Source organism: Cataglyphis hispanica, chromosome 5 (assembly GCF_021464435.1).
Source record: "Cataglyphis hispanica isolate Lineage 1 chromosome 5, ULB_Chis1_1.0, whole genome shotgun sequence".
NCBI classification, from domain to species: domain Eukaryota; kingdom Metazoa; phylum Arthropoda; class Insecta; order Hymenoptera; family Formicidae; genus Cataglyphis; species Cataglyphis hispanica.
Window position 1 is genome coordinate 4,757,259 of NC_065958.1, and position 14,046 is coordinate 4,771,304.

At 35.2% G+C, this 14,046-nt stretch overlaps 1 protein-coding gene across 1 annotated transcript in view; it reads right to left on the minus strand.

The window, feature by feature from the left end:
* Positions 1-10,475: 10,475 nt before the first annotated feature.
* LOC126849507 (uncharacterized) overlaps positions 10,476-14,046 on the minus strand; it is an 88,390-nt gene continuing 84,819 nt past the window's right edge. The window contains exon 3 of the mRNA XM_050591409.1: positions 10,476-10,784. Coding sequence (XP_050447366.1) covers positions 10,506-10,784 — 279 coding nt within the window. The 3' untranslated portion in view covers positions 10,476-10,505. The remainder of the gene's footprint in view (positions 10,785-14,046) is intronic.

Here is a 14,046-nt window from a genome sequence, read left to right on the forward strand (position 1 = left end):
CTTTTCCGAGCGCGTGTGAATGCGCTCTAAGCGCGAGCGCGACTCGATCTTACCCGGCGTTGTCACGAACGGTCTTTACCTCCACGATGACGTCGTCCTTCTTTGTCACTCTCTCGCGTCTGAAGGGATGAATATTCGAATCTACCCGTAGTATGAATAGCAGAGTGATGTTTGTTTTGAGTGCAGGTTCTCGCGCTTTGTCTCAGCGGGAGCCGCAGTCGTTTTTCCTCTCCTCCTCCTCTCGGCCTCTTTCTTTCCTCTCTATCGTACCTTTGTTTTTTTTCTCGCATTTGTTTTGATTACGAAGACTCACACACAAACGATCAATCCAGAAATCAATTTACATCTAGATTTTAGTAAAATAATAATATTTTAAAAGTAACAAGATGTTTTTATACATAAAAAATAAGTTGCTAACAGAGAGAAAGAAAAGATTTTATCAATAACACGAAAAGAAGAGAAGAACAAGCAACAAGACTCAACGTTACATTGAAAAGATAAAAGTCTTTTTCGTTCGACTTTTTCCTTCAAAATCTCGAGCAATGTTGACGCATAAACTTGACGGATTCCGACCCCGATAAAGACATTAGATGCGCTCCTTGTTCTTGTACGGCGGCTTTTGTGCTTTTCTCGGTTAAAAAAAGAGGTATCGAGATTTGCGGTAGGTGAAAGAGTGGCGCAAAGGTGGAATAAAAATCACAAGCATGACGGCAGTTCTGTCACGGTGTAACTGACTACAATACAGTTTCGGAATATGAGTTGAGAAGAAGCTAAATGTAAAAAAAAGAAAAAACACGACGAAGAGAAAGGATGTATAATAGAAAAGCTTATTTTGGAACGCTTACATTGTTGGTCATTGATTAAATCATCAATTATGATTGATTAAATTATCAATTATAAAATTTATTATTTGAATATTAGAATTTCATTTGATTTTTAATTATTTAAAGGGCAATACGTGTAAAATAAATATTGAGAAAATTATTTTTCTTCTTAGCATTTTCAATGCATGTACGCGCACGCATATGTAAACACAAACATGACATCGGTTATAATTTAATTCACGAGATAAACAAACTTATGCATTCCTACCCACGAATTGCATTATAAATTTCTGAGACTTTTGTATGTCCACTCATTCACACATTTATCACATGTTTCGTTCATTCACACCATGTCTCTAATTCGCTCCCGTAAGCAACGCACCGCCTTTCATCTGCTTTTTGTACACGATCCCAAATTTTCGAAGATGTGTGTTGACACAATTGTTTATCTTCCATTATATCTTTTTCTTATTTAAAAAGAATCCCGCTACTTTTTTGCATTTATAAATTTTAAAAAAGATATTGTATTAGCATAGTAATCTTCATAACGTATATTCAATTAATAATTAGAATCATACATTTTATTAGAAGTATAAATTTAAGTTTAAGAATTATGCATATTATTTTTGTGTATCATATAAATCAAATATATAATTTTATAGGTTACGCCTTATTGTACAATTTAATACAGTCTTCTGTTAAACTCTCTTCTATTTATCTAGAGCGCAAAGGAAATTCACCGAATTTTTATCCTCTTTTTTCTACTTGTTTATTATTATTAGTTTTCTTTATTAAAGTCGTAAATATTTTATCAAAGCATTTATTTTATTTATTTATAAATAGCATCCTACATATTAAACAGCTTTTAAAAAGTGCAACTGATTTTTTTGTCGACAGGTGTTTAAAAAACGAGAACAGTTTGCTAAAAAATTTGCACATTGACAAGATTAATCATCAAAATGTTGCGATGATGTTTTGATAAAGCGCTTAATAAGATGCGCTACGCTAGCTGAATTCCTAATGTCACACATGGATGGTGATTTCTTTCATTTTAAAAATACCTTCGTGACTCACGACTTGTGTTTCTCCACGTGGATATAGCGTTGTATGATTGTGTCATCCGATGGAAAGCCTTTTAAAGGATAAGAAGATTCAGGCTAATACCTAAAACGGTGTTGATACATTTCTATGCAAAGCTCTTTAAGCAGGCCGAGTTTGACCGAGTGATTAAGATTTCCGTCTGTCCTTAAGGATTATGTTCGGAGTATCCATCGCTTAACTATGTTTTACGGCGAGCCGTAAAGGAATCTGTCTGTGCAGGTGCAAGAACTTGCGCAAAACATTTTTTGCTTATCTTGTTAAAAATTCTTACGAATGTGATAGCGATAGCACGAAAAGGGAGTAAGTTGATTACCACCGAGATTGAAAGCAATTGAAAACAAATATACAAAGTTTTAAAAATATCATGCACTAACAATAAGCCATAAGTATAACATTGTGTCAAAAATTATGAAAAATAGCAACGTTTAAATTTGTATATATAAATAGCTCTTAGCTTTAAATAAACATAAAAATTAAAGTCTTGTAATAAATTGATCTTCTGAATTTAATTTAATTTTTCAATTAATGCCAAGAGAATTTTATTAAAAGAGGAAGAGAGAAAATTGTATTAATTATATTTTTAAAGTTTATCTATCATCTAATACTGAAGACTAATCATCAATTGTATGTGAAAGAAAACAGAACTATTAATCAAATTAAATCAATCTGAATTATACGATCATTTATACACTATCAAAAAATATTCTCAGAATATTTCGATCATACGTTAAGAAATTATTTAAACTGCAATTAGAAAACTGCAATTAAAAAGCATACAGCTACACACGATAAGGAATAAGTAATAAACAAAAATTTTGAGAAATCTCCTTAATATAATATACCAGTATGCAATTAAATATTTGTAAGAGTAAAGAACTTTCGCTCATAAACCTTGAAAATACATGTTTAAAAAAGGAAGCAATTTCACACGAGACAGCAATTTTGTTTTGCCTTGGTAGATCGACCCTTTCGTAAATTATGATATTCATTTCAGAACAGTATTAGGTCGCAAAAACTCATTCCACCGAGAGCTAATGACATATCCATCGTTATAAACCCAGTAATCTTTCTCACAATTTCGCTAACAGCGTCAACGTAATATACACACCAGATTACGAAACACCTGTCAATTTTACATTCGGCAAAAAATATTTCGTCACAGCGCAGCGCATCCACCTGTTCCTAAACTTGAGCTAAACATTATTTCGCGCTAGTTAGCAAAGTCTTACATAGAAAAAAAAAACAGACAAATGCTGCAACACGAAAATGAGAGCAAAAAGAAAAATCTGTATTAAAGACATCGAGATTATCCTCTTTTTACATTGTTAAAATAAATAAAAGATGCGTACGTGTGGCTTAAAAAATATCCTAATATATGTGGTAAGAATTCATAATTATTTCGCTTATTAGCTATAATGCATTGTTCTTAAATTATCTATACATATATTATTTTAAATAAATAATTGTTTGTATTTAAAATAAAAAAATTTTATAACCAAATAAAGAGAATTATTAGCCTCTACTCAAGAATTAACATAAATATATTAATGCATATAATATACATACATACAAAAGATATTTTTAGTTTAGTTGATATTATTTTATAGCAAAATAAAGATTAATATATTTATTATTAATAATACAATAATTATAGAATTGCAAAACAACAAAAGCTAAAATTTAACATTATTATATAAAACTCAAAAGTAACAAACTGAAGAAAAAAGATGACACAAAACGATGAAAAGATAAAATAAACTGTGAAGGGATAGGGGAGGAGATGTTACTATGCAATATACATATGCAAAGAACAGAAATTAAAGTCAAAGACAGTACGCGGGAGCACGTGAAAAAACAAACAACGGAGTTGTCGTTGCCTACGAGGAAAATGGAAATTAACGCGGTTGTCAGGAAACGTGGGTCAGGAAAAATAAACGAGGGATGAGAAGAGGATTGGGAAGAGGGAGAGCAAGCAAAGGCTGAGAAGACGGAGAAAAGGGACCAAGCGGCGACGTTCTTGGCGGCGAGACATGACACCGACCTCTCCGCGCGGTAAATTACTGACGTACGCTGAAGAATCCGAGCGCGCCGAGGGTAATTCCTCGGGCGGGCGAGGCGGTATCGGCGGGTCGCATCTCCATGACAAATACTGGCAGGACCTCGCGCGGACGCGGTAGATCCTATCTGGATTTTATCCCCGCAGAGATAAATGGACTCGCGTATAAAATGCCGCACTCACAGTGGTTACGCATACACGTGTACGCGTGGATATAAGGCCACCGCGCACTGATACCGGTATCTTGTGCAGCGGAAACCACGCGCTCGCCGATGCGGAAGGAGACCGCCCCCAATATTCTTCATATTTGCTGCAATCCTAGAGTAGCGAGAAAAAGCGCGATCAAGATATATGCTAAGAGCAAACTTGCACAGCTCACACACACACACACACACACACTCTCTTATTTTGTGTACACTCTCTTACTAATCCAGCTTGAAATATTATATTTATTTTAGCATAAGATAAAAAATCAAGTCTTACTATATTTCTTCTCCTTTTTTATTAAACGCAAATAATTTTTCAGATATATTTTACGGATGCAATTTTTATATATATATATATATATATATATATATATATATATATATATATATATAATATGGCATTTTTTTTCTAACTTTGATTATTTAATTAAAATAATCATCAATGCAATTATACACATAATGAAAATGTATGTGTCTATATAAAACAATTATTATACAAATTGCAATCTATAAGATTTAAAAAATATAAATCACACTTATCCCCAAAGTAAAAGTAATTGCAAATAATGCTAATATAAAACTAAGCAAATGATAAAAAAATAATAAAAATTAATTAATAATTTTAATTATCATAAAAAGATTTAAAATGTCGCACTTTTTTTAGTAATATATCTTATATATTTTTTTAAATATTAATATAAAATTTATTTACATGTTGAATACTTTTATTTTAAAAAATTGTCTGCGCCTATACTCATGTATAAAATGCATAAAACGATTGTCATACTACACGCATTCTACAAATGTCAACATCGTCAGTCTTTATAATCCTGCTTTAAATACCGCCGCATAATTAAGATATTTATATCGTGACTTCGTATAAGAGACTCCTTTCCCCCTCGACAATTTAAACTCACTTTCCGTAAACCAGGTTGCGACAGTTAAAACAAGATATGATCAACACGGCACCACTTTCCCTCCAATTGGATCGGTGACCAATCCGTTGCTGTGAAACTTAATTAATTCCGCCTCTTGCCGGAGTCACGGTAGGTCCTTATCTGGACTCCCGATTAATACGAAATGCGGCCTTATCGTAAAGAATTAGCTTGTTTGGCGAGAATCGAATAGTTGGAGCATCGTGTAAGCCTGCGGTATGGTAAAATCGCGTTGCTTATCTCAAGTGTCGCTTATCTAAGGCTTGCTAAGGCCACCCTATCAGCACGCTCGTATCAAGCGTGTCATCGCCGAAAAAATCTCGTTCGCCAGGAATTTCGCATTATAGTTGAAGATGAGTTATGTACGTCAATTATACCGCAATAATTGTTTTTCTAAAGTATTTCCCTAAAACTCTTTCAGAGAAATTTTCTTGTTTTTCTTCTCTTCTTTTCTTATCTTTTGTCTCTTTTATTTTCTTTCATAAAATTATAAGACGATAAAATGATTCGGTGACATTAAGAACGTTGAAAGAAAATACAATAAATTAAAACGTAAACATACTAAAGGCTCCAATATATAAATATGATAAAAAATGGTTTAACGGGCGATAGAAAGTCGGCGCAGTAAACAAGACACAAAAGAATAAATTGTAGGAAAATATCAAAAGAAAAATTATGTCGCTGATGTGCGGCTTGAGTTGCCTCAATTTTGAGATGTAAAATGTTGCGAGATGGTTCGCGAAGAAGATCCGAGACAGTAAGCGATCTATTCGAATATTCTTGCGCGATTCGATATCTGATTTATAATATACTCGCGGACACGCATTAAGACGCACTTTCGCGCCCACGTAAAGTCCATAAAATAACGCAATTAGCCGTTTCTGAATCGGACTCGTGATTATCGTTATTCGCGCCACATAATATCCCCTCATAATATCGCCGGTCTCTTTTAATGTTTAACCTCCTCGATCCTCTTTTTCTGCATGCCGCTGTTAACGCTGTGACCTTCTCCTATTAAGAATGATTATATCGTTACGCCGATATCCACGCTCCCGGCATGGTATTACAAAATCGAAATACAGATCGCTTTCGATGGTGATGCTGCCGCTTTGAAATCGTCGATATTGAAAATATATCTATAAAAATTACAACACATTCTGCATTTAATATTAGGAGATATAGCATTAGTCACAGTCATTAATTACATTTGCGGTATGTCAAAGCTATAAATTATCTCAGATTACACACATTGTATAGATTATACAGAGAGAATCTCAAATTTCTTATTTCTCTTCATCTATAGATTCCTCGACTAATTTATTGCTGACATTTCCAGCTAGTCCCTACGAAGTGTTGAAAAACATGTACGGAATTTTTATATCGTTGTCACATATATGACTAAAATTTCATTTTCGTCAAATCCTCTTAGAACAAATGCGCACGAGTCTTATCGATCGTGTGTAATCGATCGATGATCTTTGTGATTGTGCCTGTAATTCGGCATTCCTAACGGACCAACCTTGAATCATCGTCGTGTTGGAAAGACAAATCATGAACGCTGTAATTTTTGACGATCAAGGCTACATGGATGTAATATACGATCGGGAGGATCGGCTTACCGGGAATCAATTTGAATTAAACATCCGTTTTGTATCTTAAAAGTAGTTAGCCCGCGACGAGAGAGACCCAATTAGGTTGTATAAGCGGCGCAGGGCAATGTAGCGAGAATTTTCAGTCCAAGAGAAACACCTGATCGTGAGTCCGAGGAAGCAGAAGCGCGGAGACGAGAAGAGTGCCCCTTAGTAAAGCGGACCGACAGAGTCTCTGCTCGCCGACTTCACACCTTATTTATCTACATCTCTTTCACGGCGTGCATCCGCGTTGCATCTACCAATGTATATGGTGCATGGTCATGAAAGTTAAATCGCGGCAAGTGCGATCCTCGCATTCCGAACACATTCCTCTATTTTTTGCGAGATTTAACGCGCGCAAAAATTGGCAAAATTTCATCAACCACGCGGAAGAGATGAATTACAAGTATAAACCGTCTGAGAATTGGCTAGCAAACAAAATGCAAACGTATTTATATGATCGAATGCTATCATGATCATGCAAGACATTGAATGATAGACGACAGAGAAATCCGCCGGATTCTCGTTGATTCTTTCATGTTTTCGAAAAGACGATAAAATCCAACGCGTTAGCAATACATAGTAGCTACATCGCGCTATTACGAAAGAACACTGAGAGAGAACTGAGAAAAACATGGATCGCCGTATTAATTATAATTAGCTCTCGGCTTATGCGGCCGATCTGATTGAGAAATATATAATGCCGTTGCAAAAGACGGTTGTCTTCGAGATTCGATATCCCACGTTCCAGAGATTGCCACAATGAAAGTCCGCGCTGTAACGGCAATCAGTAACTCCAACGTGCGATTGGGAAAGCGGACATTCCGAGATGGCAGCCTACTCTACATTGAATGAGCGCTCGGCAAATTTCGAGGGGCGAGAAACTTCGATTTCGCATCGATACGAGGAATTCAAATCATTTTGTTATAGTAACAAATATATAGCATACGTTATATGCTAAGCGAATTTGTGCATTCTCTAAGATCGCCGGGAAGGAAGCAATGGCGAGAGACGGAATAAATGTGTGCACCGCAGCGGACATTTAGCGCGACTGTGGCATAAATTTATACGCACAATCGACGCACTTATATGCACCATTTTCATTCTTTTCCTGCTTTCTTTGCCTTACAAGTGCATAGTGTATATGTGCACATCACATATACATATATCTTCATGCAACCCGCAGGATACCAAGGACAGGATGCTTCGGAGAGCTCTCGACTTCTCGAGAAGGTAGGCTCGTATTTAAAAAGATTAGATGTATGTGTGTGTACTCCAAACGAGAGTTTCTAACATGAAAGTGTATGCGGAATTTAGCAGTTCTACAAATGCACGTGCGCATATAGTGTCGCAATTGCAAATATTGCAGCCAACGGTACGCACATTTTATGTAAATTTCGAATAATCGTGAGAAATGTGAAGGAGAAGATAAGAGCACAAAAGAAATAAAATGAAAATTTCACGCATCGAAATATATGACTCTGACTTTGATGATTCGAAAAAAAAATAAAATAAAATTATGAAAGTGCATGAAGAAGCTATATAATTTGTATTTACGTCATTGGAATGCACATAAAAATAAAATTGTAGACATAATAGATTTAACCCATAAAATTAAATGTCTAATTTTATGGTTCAAAAAACATAGTAATTATCTCATAATATTATCTTGTTTTCTTGATGACTAAGGTTATTATTACTTCTAAAAAATTTGGTTTATGATAAAAAGAAACTGATTTTTTATACAACTGAAAGATCTTTACTGTGAGAAAGACAATATAATTGAAAAAAATATAATGAATATATTGTAATATTTTAAGATAACTATTTTTTTCAATGTAATCTTTGCTAGTAATCATATCGTTAAAATAATCGATCCTACAATTTTCCAATCAATCCGTCGTCAGTTTATAGAGATATCTGCGGATGTCACCTCGTGACTAAGCTGTCACATCTCGCATTTCTCGGACGCAATTCGCGGAGCCGAGGTTCTTCAAAGCGCCGTGGGAACAATATGAGAGGAGATGTTCCGGTGGCAATCAAATTTATGAAACGCACCTAAAACCTCGAAAGATGTTTATCAAATTTCCCTTCTTCGCAATGAGACGAGGACAAGGAGCGTGTAAGTTCCCAACAACCATATGTATCTTGAAAGTACTCGGCTCGGCGCAACTACGCCGGTGAACGTCAGGGACGAGATTTAGAGGCCGCGACGGCGGACAATGCACGACACCTGCGGCACTTCGAGAGAAACGAAGAGAGGAAAATAGAACGAGAGGAAGAGGGACAAACGAACGGTGAGCAAAATAAGGAGAAAAGGAAGCGGAGGTGGATTCATCTCGGCGTGTATACGCCACCATAAGAAATAGCGTGGCTCGCTTATGTACGTTACATTACAAAGAACAGAAAGTGGTACCGGTAGCACGGCGAAATAAAGTAAAGGGACATGATCTTAAAGATTCTCTATATCAGTAACGTAGCAAAGAGAAAATAACTGTCGGCAGATATTTATCAGATTCTTCTTAATTTATATAGTTATTTTGCATAACTAAACATTTTTGTCTCTGATTTACATTTATAACACTTCCAGAATTAGAACTAGACATCATAGTAAATTAAAAAACTATCTTTGACATTTCGACTTAGTCATGAGACATAGGCTCGCTGGGATATTAATTATTCTGCTGGTAGTCGAACTCGCGATTTTTTTGCTCTCGGGATGGGGCTGGAAGGATTTTCGGTAGTTCGGGACCCCCGCTGACGACGCACGCGGTGAACGAGTGGGACGGCGGGAGAGAAGGGCCACGTGTAGCCGAGAGTTTTTTATTGGTATATTAATTGGACAACCAATTATATCTTACGCGACGAAGCATAAATTCATAACTTTTAAACTCGCAATTAAAACGAACCGATCATCGAAGCGGGGATCGCCGTGAGGCCTTTCCGCGATCGAAAAACCGACGCTGAAAGAATATTCATCTCGAGGGGAACAAGTCCGTAAGAACTCGATGGTACTGCGCGGTACGATTCTCTGCCGTCGTTAAACCATCCACATCGTTTATTCGCTGACGCGAAAAAGATCCTTAGCCGGCAAATACATTTCGCTTCTTCGATACGGATGAGATACTCGTGCAACACTTACTATCAAGACTCAACAAGCTAAGATAAAAAGAAAAGATTGGAAGGATCGGTTTTTCTGAAAAAAACTTGATATTTTGAATCAGATGTAATATCAATTAAAATCGCCAATGCAACGAGACTAATGAGACTGCTGTCATTTTTCAATATTTAGAAAATTTTCTTCTGTCTTTAATTTTTTTCATATGTAAATATAAATGTCTTTACATATAATATGTATAGCATGTTGTTATGTATAAAGTTTGTTTTAAAATAATATAAAAATTGTTATATATTTAGTATAATATTGATATGCAAGAGAGATATATATATATATATATATATATATATATATATATATATATATATATTACTACTAACATTTAAATAGAAATAAACAATCTGATGATAAATATGTTTCATGGTTGTTTGTACAATATTTGACATTAATGTTAATTCCAGGATGAAATACATTATTGCAACAGAGAAATATATCGATATAACATATCGCGTTACATGATTATTAATGCTGATTAGCATTAATCATAGATGATTGGATACTATTATTAAAATATAAAAATTATATTAAAAAACAATGCCTTTATTCATGCAATGATTTAAATTATTATTGATGATTACTCCGAGAACGAGCTGCAGCTGCTGTTATCGCGAAACTTGGGCTCCGTGATTCTGGGGGCAATCGCGGTCTTGGAGGACGCGAGTACATAAGTGGAGTGCGGAGTCCTTTTGATTCTACCTAGAGCAATCCCGGCCTTAAGAACCTCGACGACCAGGTATCGCGCGCGCGCATCCGTGAGTCTCGTGTGTCTCAACACATACTTGACGATGTTCTCCAGACTGGCACCTTGCACGAGAGGATCCATACGTCTTCCCGTTGACGCGTTGTCGAGAACCTACGCGCGAAACACGATGGTTCGATTTTTATATACATATAACGAAACGCTGCAAATTTATTTATTACATTTTCTCTCCCCGATGTTTGCGTCTTTATCACGTTCTTTCCAGTAATTGAACTATAAAAATGCATATTTTCTTGGATTACGTCAGAAAACATCGCTATCGCATTTTATGCATGGAGCAACGAACATGGATCGTTTCTATTTAAATGATAGATTTATCGGCAAGGAATTGCAGCAGTATACCGAACACATGGCTAATTGGATTATATACTCCCGTCAATGGAATGCATGTAATGGAAAGAGAATACGAGCGGCGCGAGGAAACGGCATAAGGAAATAAGAAGAGAACGAGAACAAAAAAGGAGATATAGCGGAATCGCTTTTACGAGTCATATATTAATTTTATAATTGAGATATGATTTTTATCGCCATACATGCCATATTTCCTGCGCAAAAACTCGATTATTATTTAAAATATATTTCATGACAACGAAATAAGGAAATAGTTGTCAAAAATGTTATAAATGATTCTAGAAAAATAAAAAAGACCAGAAGATTAAAAGCAAAAAAGGGATGAAACAAATTTTGATTGCAAAAAAGCGAAAATTTTGCAAATCCTTAAAAAAAAAAGCATGAATCACGTTTTGAAAAGAATCATAATTAAAAAAATTGAAAATATTCGATATCACCATTATCAAAATCTTACGTAATAAATCTTGTGTAATATTTCTCTACAATTTTACGTTAAAAATTATTTATATATGTTGATATAAAATAATTTTTAAATAAAATAAAATAATTATGTTTGGTTAGCATTATTAATTTTTGTATAAAATAAAAAATTTAATCAAAATAAATAATATTATCTTTTTTTCTTCGGTTGTTATGCTTATTACCGTTCCAATATGATTGACAAAGAAAACAGAAAAACAATTCGATAACAATGAGTCTGAGCGCATGAAAAATGACGCAGTTCCTTATGTGAGAAATCGAACGTTAATTCACGGTTGTGGAACGTCTTCGGATATGTACATGTTGAAGAGTTTTTCATCGGTCGACGTGAAAGCAGGTGATTCCACGGCCTAATGGAAGGGCTCAGTACGCTCCCGTAACGTATAATTATCAGGTGGAACGAGCTCGAGAATGTGGCGGCTCAAGTGAGAATAGAGACATTATTCCACTGTTATTTTTTTCTTTTCTTTTCCTTACTCTTCGACGGTAATAGGAAAGTGGACACACGATGTGATTTGCTCTACTTTAATGATATGACTTTCTTAAAACTTAAGTCTTCATCAAGGCTCGCGTTTTCTTGAAGACTGATCGTAAAGAGCATATTTTCCAGTGCATCAATGTGCTGATATATATTTCGAAACTGGCAGTCCTTGAAGAGAAGCGTATTCGTAGATAGGAGCAAATTATGTAGCCGAAAGAGAGAAGTTTAATTATCATTTTGTGACGGAATCGCGAATAATCTTATTAATCAGGGTCTATATAAAATTTTTATTGCCGATTAATCGAATAATATGTATATCTATTTATGTAAGATATTATTGATTATTGGAATAAAGCTCTCAATGCTTTGTACAAGCGCATGAAGCTGCTGCAAGTTTATGTAATTGATTCATGGACTCTGAATTTCTTTGTAACTGTACTTGTGTCACAATCGTCGTTATTCAAAGAGCGTTGAAAGAGATACTTTCCGGTCTATTCTTAGCAAACTACACATTCGATCATCTCTTCGAAACACTCGAGAATGTCCTTCACAAGCGCGAGCGACGATTGCTACAGTTCGTCTGGTTTTCTCGTCCTTTTTCTTCTCTATAACTCGTTTATGCATATAATGTCGGTCAATCTAATGCCAACGGTTTACACAGCAAGACATAATGAGAAATACGTTTCTATTTTATGAGTCCAACCAGGCGGAAATAGATAAGATACATTTTTTTTAAAAACTTTTAAATAAAAATTTTTCATTTTTTTTTACGCAACATTTATTTCGTATCACTAATATAATACGATCATACTCATCATCATAGAGATTAAAATATTTTGAAACGCAAAGATGCTAAATAAAAATCATTATCTATTATCATCGAGATGAAGTCAAAGATAAGAGTGTCGATCGTAGGCGGATGCAAGTTAGTCGATGAAAGACAAAGAAAGGACACAAAATGTGCATCTATTTTCTCTTTTACACTTGTCCTTTTCTCCTCGCTTAGTATCAAGTGAGAAACGTGCCGTGCATGTCTCTCCTTTCGAGAAAAGAAAAGAGAACTTGTCGTATCGATCGTGCATTTTATTGCCTGGTGGGACTCTGTACTTTGGAAGCAGCGTAATTTTCCGCATTCTACATCGCGCACACACACATTCACGCTCTTATACGACGCGTTAAAAAAGCACGCGATCGGTATGCAATATAATTTTATTATTGTACAAGCGCATTCAGTTTCTTCGTTACAGATCATATATTATGATATTCTTGCTCATCGCGCGTTCCGCATCTTTAATAATCCTGTATACATAAGCAGCGTCCTGATATCATTCAATGTGCAACGAAGACTTTAAATAGCGTCAGCGTGTTAGCGTGTGTTTGATGATCTTTTTTTTTCCTTGCAGACAGCATAGTTTGAAGGAATCTCTCCTCCTCCGAGACTCGTCACGCGACGAAAACAAGTGTCCAATTAACTCGTCACCGCCATTAATTACCGCAATACCAAGGAAGCTTGTGCGAGTAACTAGATTATCATGATTATTATGACAGTACAACTTTACTGCTCAATCTAAAATATTCGCGTATCCAAAAAAAAAAAAATAAATATAGTTAAATATCATTCGTAAAAAATAATAAAATATAATTAATTAAATATCGTTAATAAAAAATGCTAATATTAAAAAACAATAAATATAATGATGATTTTTGCTTTCGTTAACGAAATTTCCGTTAATACAAATTTGAGTGTTTTATAAAGCGAAACGTAGTATGATATTATTTTGCTATAAGTGGATATTAAACGATACCGCAAAGATAACGAAGTAAACGCTAAGAAATAGTTACTTCTGGTAAATCAGAAGGCGCATGGCAATTCACTGAAAGCCGCAACGTATATGAGAGAGCAGTCGACGTATATCGTCTTAACGTTGGTCGTACGTGCGAAATAATACATGGCAGAGAAGGGTCGGGGGGTCTCTTGATCTTTCCTGAGCATATGATAGTCGCGGTCAACCATATAGTCATGGGCTATTACCGTGGCACCAC